We start from the raw sequence: 12,936 nt of genomic DNA, 5'->3' as shown, positions 1-12,936 counted from the left end.
AGAAGAATCAAAGCAAATGCCCCTAACATTATATAATTGTTCCTCTAAGCACTTCTGGGTTGAAGAACTGAAAATCCAACTAAAAACTAAATTCTTCTTGTGGTAGTAATGGGAAAAAAATAAAAATCAGAGACCTTGGAGGGATTATTTGCATAACAGGGGAAAGGAAGATTTTGTTGGACAACACAAGAAGAGAAAAACTTTCTAAAATACAACAAATTGTTGAGGTGGTTAGAAAACATTACTGCATGTAATGCTTTACAGATTCTCTCTCATCCGTATATAAATAATCCAAAAGAGAATATCACAGGCACTTAACAAAGTCTAGTTTCAGAAATACAATAGTACCAAACAATTTTATTAATATTTCATACAAATTTTGAAGTCAACACTGACTAATATTTAGACGTTGATGAAGGCAAACAAAATTAATGAACAGTAGGTTTCTGTGTTTTACATTGGATTGGATGTCGTAAGTAATTGCCTTAATTATAAACTAACCTAAAATAGTAATGATCAAAACAGGGTAAAGCCAATACATTTTGTTTTCTTTACTTTATTTCAAAATAGAGTCATTATAAATACATTCTTGTTATATTTCCTTCCTAACTCTTTGGATGCAACCAAAAAAAAAAAAGTCTCACTGTGCTCATTTCATACAATATCAACATACAAATCATGCAAAAGATATAGATATTATACCACCATCAAGTTCTGGATGTTTTTTCTTGATTCTGAAACATTTGTTAACATTATTCACAAGGCCATGCCTTTATAATTTATATCATCATTATGGCTTTAAAAAAAAAAAAAGCATTTAAAAATATATTTATACTAGATTGCTGCATTATTGTCAATCTTGAACACTAAATGCAAAACATAAATCACCTGTTCTTGTGTTCTTGCACCGCGGTATTTGCTTTCTGATAAAACTGCACAATGTTTTTTCTTTTTCAAGGAAACAATTACACTTTATTGATTTCATTTTAAAATGGAAACTTCTTTATAATACAATGGAGACAACAGATTATGTCAACACCTTCACTGATTTAGTTTATGGGTCTTAACAGCCATTTTACAAGCATGGCCACTCAAACCAATATAATGAACAGACAGACCCGTTAATCCACACTCAAGAGTCACCTTCCCAGAAAGACTGACCAGAGATTTGAATGGACATCACACTAAAACTGCTGTGCAGACACATACACTGTTTCAAAACATGGAGAAAATAAACTAAGGTTGCCATTCAAAGTAACAATTTCACAGAAAAATAGTGTTTTGCCAGCTTCTGCATTCTTCACTCACACTATTATGCCTACATATTGCACCATACATTGTAAAACACTACGGGACTGTTTCTACAGGAAGGTCCAGATTGTGCAACCTTTACTGATGCTGGTGAACCTACACTTGACTGCATAACCCCAGACGAGTCTCTGGGCTCTATGGATTATATACAATGGTTCTGAGCTGGCTTGTTTTGAAGTCAGTGACAAAACTCTAGCTAAGCCCCACTCTTGAGCAGGTATCTAATTATTAACTCATGAGTAGTACCTCTGCACATGATTTATGTTGAGGTGAAATGTTTTACTGGAATTGTGGCCTCAGTGATCAGAGAACTCTGACCCAGTGTAATAGTACAGCATAATGGTTCAGTTCTTTTTGGTCAGCAAACAGAAGATGCCACTCCAAAAAGCAAAAAAAAACTCAAACAAATTAAAAAAAAATAACAAACAACAAAAAACACCCCTGAAAAAAAAACAGACTTAAAATCCCCAGATAACCTCACAACACAAAATAAACAAAAAAAACCTCATTTTTTTTTCAGCTGAGGAAGATATGATCATTTATCGCTGTTCTTTTGACTCAGGGCAACACAAGTCATAAGCACATCCGTTTTACCATCACTTAGAAGTATTTAATTTCTTGCAATTTTTCATATTTTTAGCACATTCCTCTCAGGAGGTTCGTACAGGACATGCCAGTGACAACGCACTGAGTGTGTCAGACACCTTCTGCTTTGGCAAACCCCAGTGAGCTTGGACACATCCTCGAGGCCACAGAGCTCTGTGCAGAGCAGACACAGGTACCTGCCATCCTCAGCCTACTGACAGGGCCAGCAGGGTCTGCTGCTCAGTGCATCAGGGACACTCCTTAATCCACAGACAAGAAACTCACACGTTCTCACCCAAACCTTAGCCATGCATTGCATCGTTAGTCAACCAGGAACTTTTCATGCCAAAACTGCATGTGTATGCAGCATCCATGTCCTCAAAATCCCCATGACATTCTGAATTAATTATTGTGCATGGATAGATGCAGCTTTTTGAAAGAAACTCAGCCATTAATTTATCTCTTGTAATTTTATTATCTGAAGTCACGTATTTACTTTTCAGTATGGAGAAAAATAATAAAACCACCCTCTTTCTAAGCCAAAAGAGCAGAAACAAATGTGTGAAAGTAGAGAAACATTTTGTTTGCTTTGTCTTAAATAAAGAAGCAGTGCTTTTTTTGTTTTGTTTTTTTTTTTCTTTTGGTCTATTTTGATAAAAATATACTGCAGGCTGTTTGCCAAGTATCATTCCAGAATAAAAATTTCAACTCAGTGTCATAAAGCCCTGAAATTAGAGGTTTATATTGGAAACAGCTGACACAGCCTTCTCCACAGTATTATTATTGAGCCTTGCTCTAATTTTTGCTAGCTCCAAATTAATGAAAAATGTTCATGTTTATATCCTACTATCTTAATTGACTTACGTATTGATTATAAAGGGTAAGGAGGGTAAAGGTTCTGAAAGCAAAGGAGATAAGAGGGTCTTATCCAAAGCTCATCAAATCAAAGAAAGTTTGTTAATCTCATCGCATAGATTTGCTGTAGGATGCTTTACCAATATATCTCCGTTCTCATGTCAAAGTGCCATCTCTCAGTCAGACACAATGGGGATTTTCCATTCTCCTACCTTTTTTCCTGGCTATTCAGATTCAGCTTTCACAAAGGCAAGCTTTTACTCTTTAGTTTTGAGCTACACAGTCCTCTGAACTGAGACCACTATAACCATTTTTCACTGTGGTTTTAGACAGGATTTGCCATATTGTTCACTGTTCTGATCAGGTTTTGCTTACTAACAGCAGCCAGAGAGATAAGACAGAAAACTTCTGGTGTACAATAAAAATATTCCCCTTAGCATGAATTCCTGTAAATACTTGTGAAAAGTATTAAGATTAAGCTGTAGAGACTTGAAAAGCAAGAAAACTGATGGCAAATTACTGCTTGGGACACAATACTAAAAAACCAATCTATTTTAAAATGCTCCATTGGTAACAAATCTGAAATAAGGTAATATGCTAATCTCACAAGAATATTACAGAACAATTTTATTATTATTATTACTATTATTATTATTATATCTGATCACTTAATTCTGGACGATGCTATACATTACATCCCTGGTTGCTGTTTGGTATATTGTTCTGGTTTTATTTATACTGAATGATTAATGCATTGTGATCAGGAAAACAAGTCAGGCATATTAAATACATATTAAGGAGTACATATTTTTTCCTATGTAGTATACAAAGTATTTCATAAATACGAATTATATTACAAAAATAATTTTTGTTACGCTCACACAGTAAGCACTTTGATAATTCTGGACAACCTGTTGGGGTTGCAAAAGTTCCACATAACTGAGAAGGAACTCTGGTTTTAATTGGAGATGAGTCTTAGAACAGATTCTGCATAAATACCAAATATTTTCTTCAGATGTCACAAATACTGCAGAAGTCAGGTTGAACAATTTTCTTTCTTTTTTTTTTTTTTTTTTTAATTTTCTGTATAGACATGTATGCTTCAAATGGTCAGATTTATTTCATAGGTATGTAAAGCATGGTATATTTTAAATAAATATTTGCACAATTTAACATTATAATTCCAGTGGTTTCAAGATGCAGCCCATAAATGTAACCAATTTACACATACTATTGAATGTTCTCTCTTTGCATGCTTGTTACTTTCCAGATAAGCTTTAAACAGTGCCATTAGAACACCACAAATCAAAGGATTACTCCAGTTCCACCAACTTAAATCCACGTGCAGGATGAAGGACCCAGCTGAAGTACAAATATCAGTACCAGGTTTCTTGTGTTTGTTCTAACAAATCACAAGGAGACGATGGTTTGCATTTAAGATACAAAACATATATGCCTCTTGAGGTTAAATTCAGTGTAACGTGTATAAAGCATCCCTTTGGCAATAGAGTTTGCAGTATCCCTACAGGATTCCACAGGGCATGAGCTTTATGGAGTAAAATCTATTAAGGAAATTCTCCTCTACTTGACAAATCATACGCAGCTACAGTTAATCAGACACCCTTGGATACACCTGTATATACCTCTATGCCTATCAATATAATATAGTATTTGGAAGTTAAAAGTCAACAAAAGGCACTTTCATCATTAAATAAATGTCCTCTGTAGGCAATAAGATTGTATGACCTATATTTTATTCAAAGCTGTTTGTTCTTCAAGGACTTGTAGGTAGTCAGGTGAACCTTGAAGTTTAGCTTTTAGTTCAAAATATTCACTTTTTCTTTGTTCTACTACAATTTTACTATGATTACCACCTATTAGAGACTTCTTGGTTTTTTTGTCTTGCAGTTTCTCTGGGTAACGTATTTCAAAGCCACTGACCCCTATGCTGTTGTATTCTTTTTTACTTTCAAGAAAATTTTGAATAAATACATTGGAATCCCTTCCAGGGAATAACTCATCCAGTTCATCGATTGTACTAAGTCTTTTTCTGGTATCCACATGCAATAAATCTTTCTCCTTGTCATTCATATTTCTCAGAATGACTTTTTGCCCTGGTGGGTCAGCAAACGTGAAGCCTGTTTCAGACTCTTTCAAGCCACAGGTGTGACTTTTGCTCATCTGCTCAATGGTTTGAGGAATGAAGGCCTCTGCACCCAGTCCATCTTTTTTGTTTGACTTGTGATCGTGCTTTCTTAGCTGCAGTTGCATAGAACTGCACTCTTGGTTTCCAATCCCTTCGTGCTTTATGGTTGGTTTTTTGTTGCGCCGAAGCACAAAAACAAGAAGACAAAAGGCAACAAACACTGTTAAAATCAGCACAACCAATATGCTTAGGATAAGGATGGACAATGGAACTGGGCCACCAGGAGGACTCCGGACTGGTCCTGGTGGTGTTGTAAAAATAACAGCAGGCATGGGACTAGTGAACAGAGCAGATGGCTTGTTTAAAAGTTTAGGACAGAGAATCTCATTTTTCAGAGACTTAAGTTCTATGTTAGCAAACTGCACGGGCGTTTCACATTTCAATTCCTTCACCACAATACCGTCATTTAGCTTTTCAAGCCACAGTTTTAAAGCAACTAAATCACAAGTGCAGTCCCATGGATTACCTTCCAAATCTATTTGTGTAAGAGATTTTAGCTGATCAAGAACACCACTTACAGGTAAATACATGAAGTGATTGTTCCTCAGATTCAGTCTAGCAAGTGGTGCACCAGCAAAAATATATGCTGGCAAGCTTCGCAGAAGATTGTTGTTCAGGTAGAGCAACTGCAAATTTGGCATTAAGTCAAAGGTGCCTGCTAGGATTTCTTTGATAACATTGTATTCCAAATACAGATATTGCAAATTGTGAAGGCCAGCAAACATTTCTGGGCTCAGACGCTCTATCTGGTTGCCATTGAGATACAATCTCCGTAAATTTGTAAGGTTGCGGAAAACATCTCCTTTGATCACTGAAATCCGATTGCTGCCTAAATGTAGCAAATCCAGCCCCTCAAACTCAGCGAAATCTGTAGTATCCACATCCTTAATATAATTGCCATTTACATGCAGTTTCTTGGCATTTAAAGGTTTTGGTACGAGTTCAGCCATTGATTCTATATTTCTTTCTTGGCAATTTACACTTAATCCCAAATCTGAAGGATGAGTCTTACAAACACAAGGGACTGGACAAGGAGTTAAAGGAGGCACCCTGGTCTGGTAAGATACGATCTGACTGAGATTACGATTGGACAATGCTTTGCCTGCTACTATCCCCGAGATCTTCGAAGGATTTGTAGTCTTTGGCGGCTTTGTGACTAATCTGTGCACTGATGTTTGAGTGGTGTGGCCGTTGGGTGTGCTGTAACCGGGCTCCAGCTGTGAGGGAGGCAGGATGCGCACGTCAAAATCACTCCCTGTCCCCATGGAGCAGAGCTCCTGCTTATTGGTTTCTTTCAGCAGCCTTCCATACAAGTCACTGGGTGTTTCACAGATAGCCTCTCCAATGTAGATGTTATAGGGCATGTTCTCCAGCCACGCTTTCAAAGGCAACAAATCACAGGTACAATTCCAGGGGTTGTCTTCCAGTTGCAATTCAACAATTCGCCCGATGTGTTCTAGAACTCCAATGTAGGGAAGCTTCTGTATTCGATTCCCCCGTATATCCAGATGGGTTAGAGAAGCAAATCGAAAAATATTATCGGGAAGGAATGAAATCAGATTGTCATTAAGTATCAGGACTTTCAGCTTGTGAAGCTTATTGAAGGCTCCCCGTTCAATAAACTTGATTAAATTGTAGTCAGCTTGGAGATACTCCAAGTTCTCTATGCCAAGGAAAGTGTCAGCCCGGAGGATCTTTAATTCGTTGTTGTTCAAGTGCAACTGTTTTAATGCACTAAGACCCATAAAGGCCCCTCCCTCAATGTTCTGTAACTTATTATTACCCAGCTGCAAGGACACAGCATGTGTAAAATTAAGAAAGGAATTTGGATATAGAATAATTAGCAGGTTGTTTTGAAAGTTGAGGTGGTAAAAATTAGACCATGGTGGTTTAAGCTGATTTGGTCTGTAGACTGCAACCTTCTCACAGTTGACATAGAGTACATTCTCAACTGACACACAGGAGCAAACATTGCAAATTTCCACAGATATATCAGCATCTGCAGTTGTAGAAGAAACTGGAGATGACAGAACCAGAAAGAGCCACAGAATCATCTTCTTATGATCAGCAAGCAACCTTAGGCTCCTGAACAAAGATAAAGAATCTAAGGAAGAAAAAAGGAAAGAAAAATAAAATGTTTTTCAGTTGACATTGTTCCAAAACATAATTTGGGTTAGAAATTGTATACCACTGAGCTACTGTACCTGCCAAGGATTATAGATAAACTACAAGAACCGAATTTAAAATAGCATGAAAGACTTTAACAACCAAACAAATGCACAGGAGCTGGGATGATTTCAAACATGGAATGTAAATTTCTGTAGAACAACATAGATAACTCTCAGGTCTGTCAAACGTATTTCTCTCTCTTGTACATGCCACGCATGCATAACTAACAAAGTAAAATAACCAAAGGAGATTCCAATTTTATGCATATTTACTCCCCTCAATTGTGCACTGTTCATATGTTGCTGTGCATTTCAGGGATATTAAACACAAATGCTGATGTTATGCATGCCCAAACATCTGGGATGGGATAGCACAATACAGAAAGGATAGAGATGCTGACACAAAAAGCAATGCCAAGTATATGCAAAGTATATGCATCTAAAGCAGCAACACATACAGATATATCACTATGATAAAGATACTCACCCAAGGGCTACATAGGCATGCACACACATTGTTTCTGTCACTTGTGATACCTGGTTTAAAGTTTAACACCTTAGTCAGTGCTAAACTGACTGCAGAAATACAGCTATTCACCAAACAAGATCAGCTCTGGGTGACCAATGGAAGCACACAGACAGGGAAGAAGCATGCACAGGCATACAGCCCCATCCCCAGGAACAACAATACACTGACTTGCAGGGCAAAACAAAGTCACAGTTTGCCAGCCTGACACTATTGAAATCTGAGAACTACTTTTTCCCCCCTAAAACATTATGTAATTTGTTCTTATTCTTGCATTTATAAGAACCCTTTGCATATAGTCAGGACAGCTGAGCTGCCATTTTTTTACGCAGAACTCGAGTCACAGCATTTCCTCTGAGTTACAATGTAGGTGGTTTTTTTTCCTTTTTTTAACAAATCAGTCAATAATCAATACATTGTGCACACTCACACACACATTCCATCTTCCCATTACCCCTATTTCCCAACTTGTCCCTTTCATTTCCTGCTGTGGGGAGCCACTGAGTTTGCAGGAGGATGCCAGAATGAAAAGTAGAGAAAGCAGGAGCCAGCTGGAGGGATGAGAACCGGGCTGGAGGGAGACACAAAGGGACGATGTACCTGGGGAACCTGGAAGGGAGCGGAGAGGAGGGATGAGGAACGACAGCAGGACAGAGGGACAAGAGGGAGAGGGAAAGCACAGAGGAGACAAGGAAGGATGAGAGGAAGGGATGGCCGAAGGGGTCAAGGAGGACGCTTATCGGGAGAAGGGGGAAGCGGAGCAGCGGCTGCCGATGCCCGCAGGCTCCGGACCCCGGCGAGCGCCCCAAGGGGCGGGCCGGTGCCCCCGCCGCTCCATCTCCCTCCCCCTGGCAGGTGCCGTCGTCCCGTATCCCTGCCTCGCCCGCTCTCCAGTCCCCTCTTCTTCCTCAGCCGCGGGACCCCGGCCGGTGCCGAGCGGGCAAGCTGCGGGCGCTGTGCGGGGCTGGCTGCGGGGCGGCGAGCCCGACCAGCAGTGCCGGCACTACCGCAATTTTTTGCCGCATCCGGCTCGGCTGGTGCCTGCTCCCCTCTGCCGCGGGCGCCCCGTCGCCCTCTGGCTCCCGGCGGGGGAGGGCGGCAGGGGCACGGGAGCGCTGGCAGGGCGCGCACATCCCGGCCGGGAGCGGGCACGGCGCGGCGGAGCGGCCCCGCATCCCCTCCGCCGTCCCTTCGCAACAAGGCACGGCCGTGCTCCGCCGCTGAACGCACCAACCCCCCCCGCCCCGGTACCTTTGCAAAGTCCAGCCCGCAGCAGATCCACACACCCCCTTCCCCAGCCCCACTGCGCAGATCCTGCCCCCCCCGTCCCTCCCACACCTCCACCGGCTTCTCCGGGCCGCCCGGCCCCGGTCCCTCCGCTCGCTCTCCCGGGAAGGATGGGAGAGGGCAGCGCTGCGCTGTTGCCGCTGGCCGGGGCTCCGGGAGGCGGCCGGCCGCGGAGCGAGGCGAGCGCGATGGCAGAGAGGCTCCGGCAGGAAGCCACTGTCGCCTCGTCGTGTGCACCCCCGCCCTCCTCCCCCCCTCCCCCCCCCCCCCAAATCCCTCGCCGTCTTTAAAACAGCACCGGTAATTATTATAGCAATGAAAACAAAACCTTCGGAATAATTAAAATAAATTAAAACGCCAACTTGCGGGCGGCCCCGCCGTGCCCTCACCCCCGCCCGCGCTCACACGCCCGCGGGCGCTCGCCGCCCTCGGTGATGCTCCCGGCGGCTCCGCGGCCAGCCCGGCACCGTCCCTACCTCGGCGCCCGGGGTCGCCGCGGCTCCGCTCGGCTGCGCTCCGCCGCTGTCCCCGCGAGGTTCGGGCTCCGGCGGCTCCGCGCACGCAGCGGGCGGCGGGGGCAGCCGGGCGCCCGCCGGGGCGAGCACCCCCGGCCGCGGGGAGCGAGGGCAAGCCCGGCGCTGCGGAATCCCGCGGGCTCCGCCGCATGCAGCAGCCGCCCGGCTGAGCCCTGCCCCGCCGCCGCGGTCCCCCGCACACATGCGGGGAGAGGATCCCTCTGCACACGGGCACCCGCTCCCATCGCACTGCTCTCGCCCACCCCCTGCACGCAGAGAGCCCCCTCCCCTCCGCCCCGCGCACACCCGCACACACACCCGCACACACACACACAAATGCACACACACACACCCGCGCACACACACACACCCGCACACACACACAAATAAATGCACACACACACAAATGCACACACACACAGACACTTGCACGCACGCACCGAGCGCCCGGGCGCTGCTCCGGCGGGGAGGGAGACGCCGCTCCGGGGGAGCAATCCCGGCGCATCGCCGCGGCCGGAGCCTCTCCCGCAGCCCGGAGGCGCTGCGCCGCCGGTACCTTTCCCGGGGAGCCGCCGCGCTGCGCCCCCGCGGAGCCCAGGCGGGGCGTGCGGGGCGGGAGGAGCCCCCCGGGGCGGCGGGAGCGGCGGGGCCGCGCCGGGAGCCGCGGGGCTGCCATGGGCGGGCGAGGCAGCCACAAGTGCAGCCCGCGGCCGGGACGGGGCCAGCGCGGCCCCCGAGCCCCAGCAGCCGCAGGGCAGCGCGGCTGCGAGAGCCGAGCGGGGGAAGGAGAGAGAAGGCGAGAAAGGAGTCCCCCCTCTCTTTTCTGGTGATCTCCCCTCCCGGCTTGAAACAAAAGTAGAGGTGGAAACTGAGTGGGCAGGATGGTAACATTTGCTGCATGTAATGTGAATTGCAATTATGGAGCGAAATCGCTGCGAGGAGACATACCCGGCCCGTTCTTACGACAAGGCAGCTATTTGACTATCTCATTCTTTGTGGTTAGGTGAAATTCCTTCTCTGCTTAGGTAACAGCTGCAGTCTGATGGAAAAAATCCTCAAATGTTATGCGCTGGTGCTAAACAGATTCTGCTAATTAACAACTCCTATTGACTCTACCTTTCATAATACTCTTTAAAATGGTAATGAATACCCTCAAACAAGGTGACATCTCATTCCAAAGCAGAAGAGTCAGTTAACCAAATGAAGTCTTGCAAGGGGAGTTCAACTGCTTGTCCTTTACCATGAATGCTAACGTGATCCAGTTAGAAAACTGTTTATGTGCTGTACACATACCCATTTTGAGTGCTAGTTCTGGGCAATAAACGCCAGGGAATGGAAAACAGCAACTGCTTTCTTCATTTACTGAAATGAAAGAAATAGCTTGCTCCAAAGGCTGACTGCATCTAATTGAAATAATTGCAGAATGTTATTTTGCATTATGCGGTTAGACTGATACCTGAAAACAAATGCAGCTGAGACATCAATAATTTGCATATCACAACAGAACTGAAAGTGATCTGTGATTAATATTCAGCCAATTAAAAACTGAAGACTTTAAAATGTATATTCTCTTAATTATTGAGCCATTAACAAAGTACTGTTCACATAAAAGGGGATGTGTATATAAAGAGCCCAGTTTAAAAGGATTTGCATATAGTTTAAGCTGAATTTTTCAAATGCTATTTAAATAAACTAATGAATTAGAGAGCAAAGGTCTAGAATGAAATTAATTTAGGAAGATAGCTGGTTTATAACTATTTTAGCAGCAGGCACAGAAATGCAGGTGTAAAGATCAAGATGCCCGTTTTGTTTAATCAGCAACCTTATCTGGATATTAAACTAATTCCTTGCTTATTTAGCAGGTGAAAGAGCATATTGGCAGTTTCAAAGAGATCACTACTCCCACCACATGCAAGCAACTACTTAGAGACTGAATTAAACATTAAACAAGAAGCATAATAAAATATTGTATTTTAACCAAGTAAACTGTGAAATAAATATTTGAGAACTGAAATTACACTCTAAGTAAATAATTCTTGATGTTTCCATTATAAGTGGCTATTACCAATGGTGTATGTTTATGGTGTTGTAGAACTTATCTGAGAAGGAAACTTAGTTATGCAGTACAATTTCATTATTAGGGTTTCAGTATGTCATATATTTATATTTCTAATTTAGAGTCACTAAAAATAACTCTTCCTCCAAATCTTAAGTTTCTAAGCTATTTTCCCTAGCCTACATCATGCCAAACTAACTAATATTTAGGCTTACATGTCAGGACCAGAGTCCAAAGCCAACTGAGGAGAATTTTAAGGTATAACATAAGCAAGGTCAAGACTGGGATCCAAATGGAGATGTGCTTCAGGAATAAAACACTTTAAAGGGTTATATCCTGGAATCTCTTGGTTGCACTCATCTTCTGAGATCCAGCTTGAAGTTCTATCAGTATCAGGAGAAATTTTCTGTATAGGCTGATGGTAGTGTGTTAATTGGAAGACAGCAGAGCTAGACAGGGCAAGTTGGAGTACCTGGTCTGGCTCCCTGAAATCTGCAAGATTACTTCAGGCTTCACACCATGCCCATTTAATGTCATCTCTAACCTTTTCTTAAATTTCCTACTGTGATGGAACCTCATTCATCTCCTTTGATTTTTTCCCCCTATCTGTTTGCCACAGCAGCCTGTATTTCTTCCTTCTTCAGCTTAGCAAAAGGAGAGCAAAAGCTATCAGGCAGATAGATTCATAGCAGGATTTTCTGCAGAGAGAAGTAGCTGAAGAAAAGGTAGAAATGTGACATATACTACTTCCCACCCAAGCAGACACACTCAGGGTGGCATTCAGTGTCATAACAATTAGCCTGTTGATAATGCCATTACCATAGCTAAGCAGAAGGTCTTGGGAGAGAAAGGCACCTTTTACTCCTGGTTACTGGCATTAATCTTTAAATCTGCTCAGAATCTACAGAAGCCTGTTTATATTTTATTTCCTTTCACATTCTTGTGATATCTTCTAAGCAATACTTTTGTTTTAAACACACAGACATGCTTGGTCACCTACCTCTCCCAATTTAATTCTGGGCTGATGCAGGAACTTGAGACTGAAATTGAGCTTTATGTGTGTTCAAAGTCTGTCAGGAGAAAAAGCTCCCTGTAACAGAGTCATCAAGATGCAGAGGCCAGTTGAGATGCTGAGTCTACTGCTCACAGCAGGAAACCTTGGAGAGCATTTTCCTCAAGCCACTCAGCACACATGCAAATGGGGCTGCAGCTGAAGGCAAGGACAGTTCTGCACAATAACTTGCTTTGTTTTTTCATCCACAGTAATTTTCTGAGTGAGAGATGAACTGACAGGAAACAGGAGCTAAACATCCTACTCATTCCTGAGCACTTACAATTACAATTTAAGGTGCAGTGCCTGAAATCAGTCTATATATGTGCACATAAGTGGCAGAGGTGTCTTCCATACATTTGCCATCATCCTACCT

General features: G+C 43.2%; 1 protein-coding gene across 1 annotated transcript; it reads right to left on the bottom strand.

Annotated features, from left to right (window-relative positions):
* Window positions 1-478: 478 nt before the first annotated feature.
* Window positions 479-9,975, bottom strand: SLITRK4 (SLIT and NTRK like family member 4). The gene is made up of 2 exons (XM_005527471.2): window positions 9,894-9,975; window positions 479-7,061 (listed from the first exon to the last, which is right to left on the bottom strand). Exon 2 carries the CDS (start codon window positions 7,009-7,011, stop codon window positions 4,498-4,500), a length of 2,514 nt encoding a protein of 837 aa, XP_005527528.1. The 5' UTR covers window positions 7,012-7,061; window positions 9,894-9,975; the 3' UTR covers window positions 479-4,497.
* Between the last annotated feature and the right edge of the window lie 2,961 nt (window positions 9,976-12,936).

Source organism: Pseudopodoces humilis, chromosome 15 (genome assembly GCF_049639895.1).
Source record: "Pseudopodoces humilis isolate 2021_Gansu_Grassland_sample_001 chromosome 15, ASM4963989v1, whole genome shotgun sequence".
Lineage (NCBI taxonomy): Eukaryota > Metazoa > Chordata > Aves > Passeriformes > Paridae > Pseudopodoces > Pseudopodoces humilis.
This window is presented reverse-complemented; position numbering and strand designations above follow the sequence as displayed.

What these genes read in the sequence shown, in the direction of transcription:
- SLITRK4 (XM_005527471.2), bottom strand. Translation starts at nt 7,011, where the DNA reads ATGATTCTGTGGCTCTTTCTGGTTCTGTCATCTCCAGTTTCTTCTACA.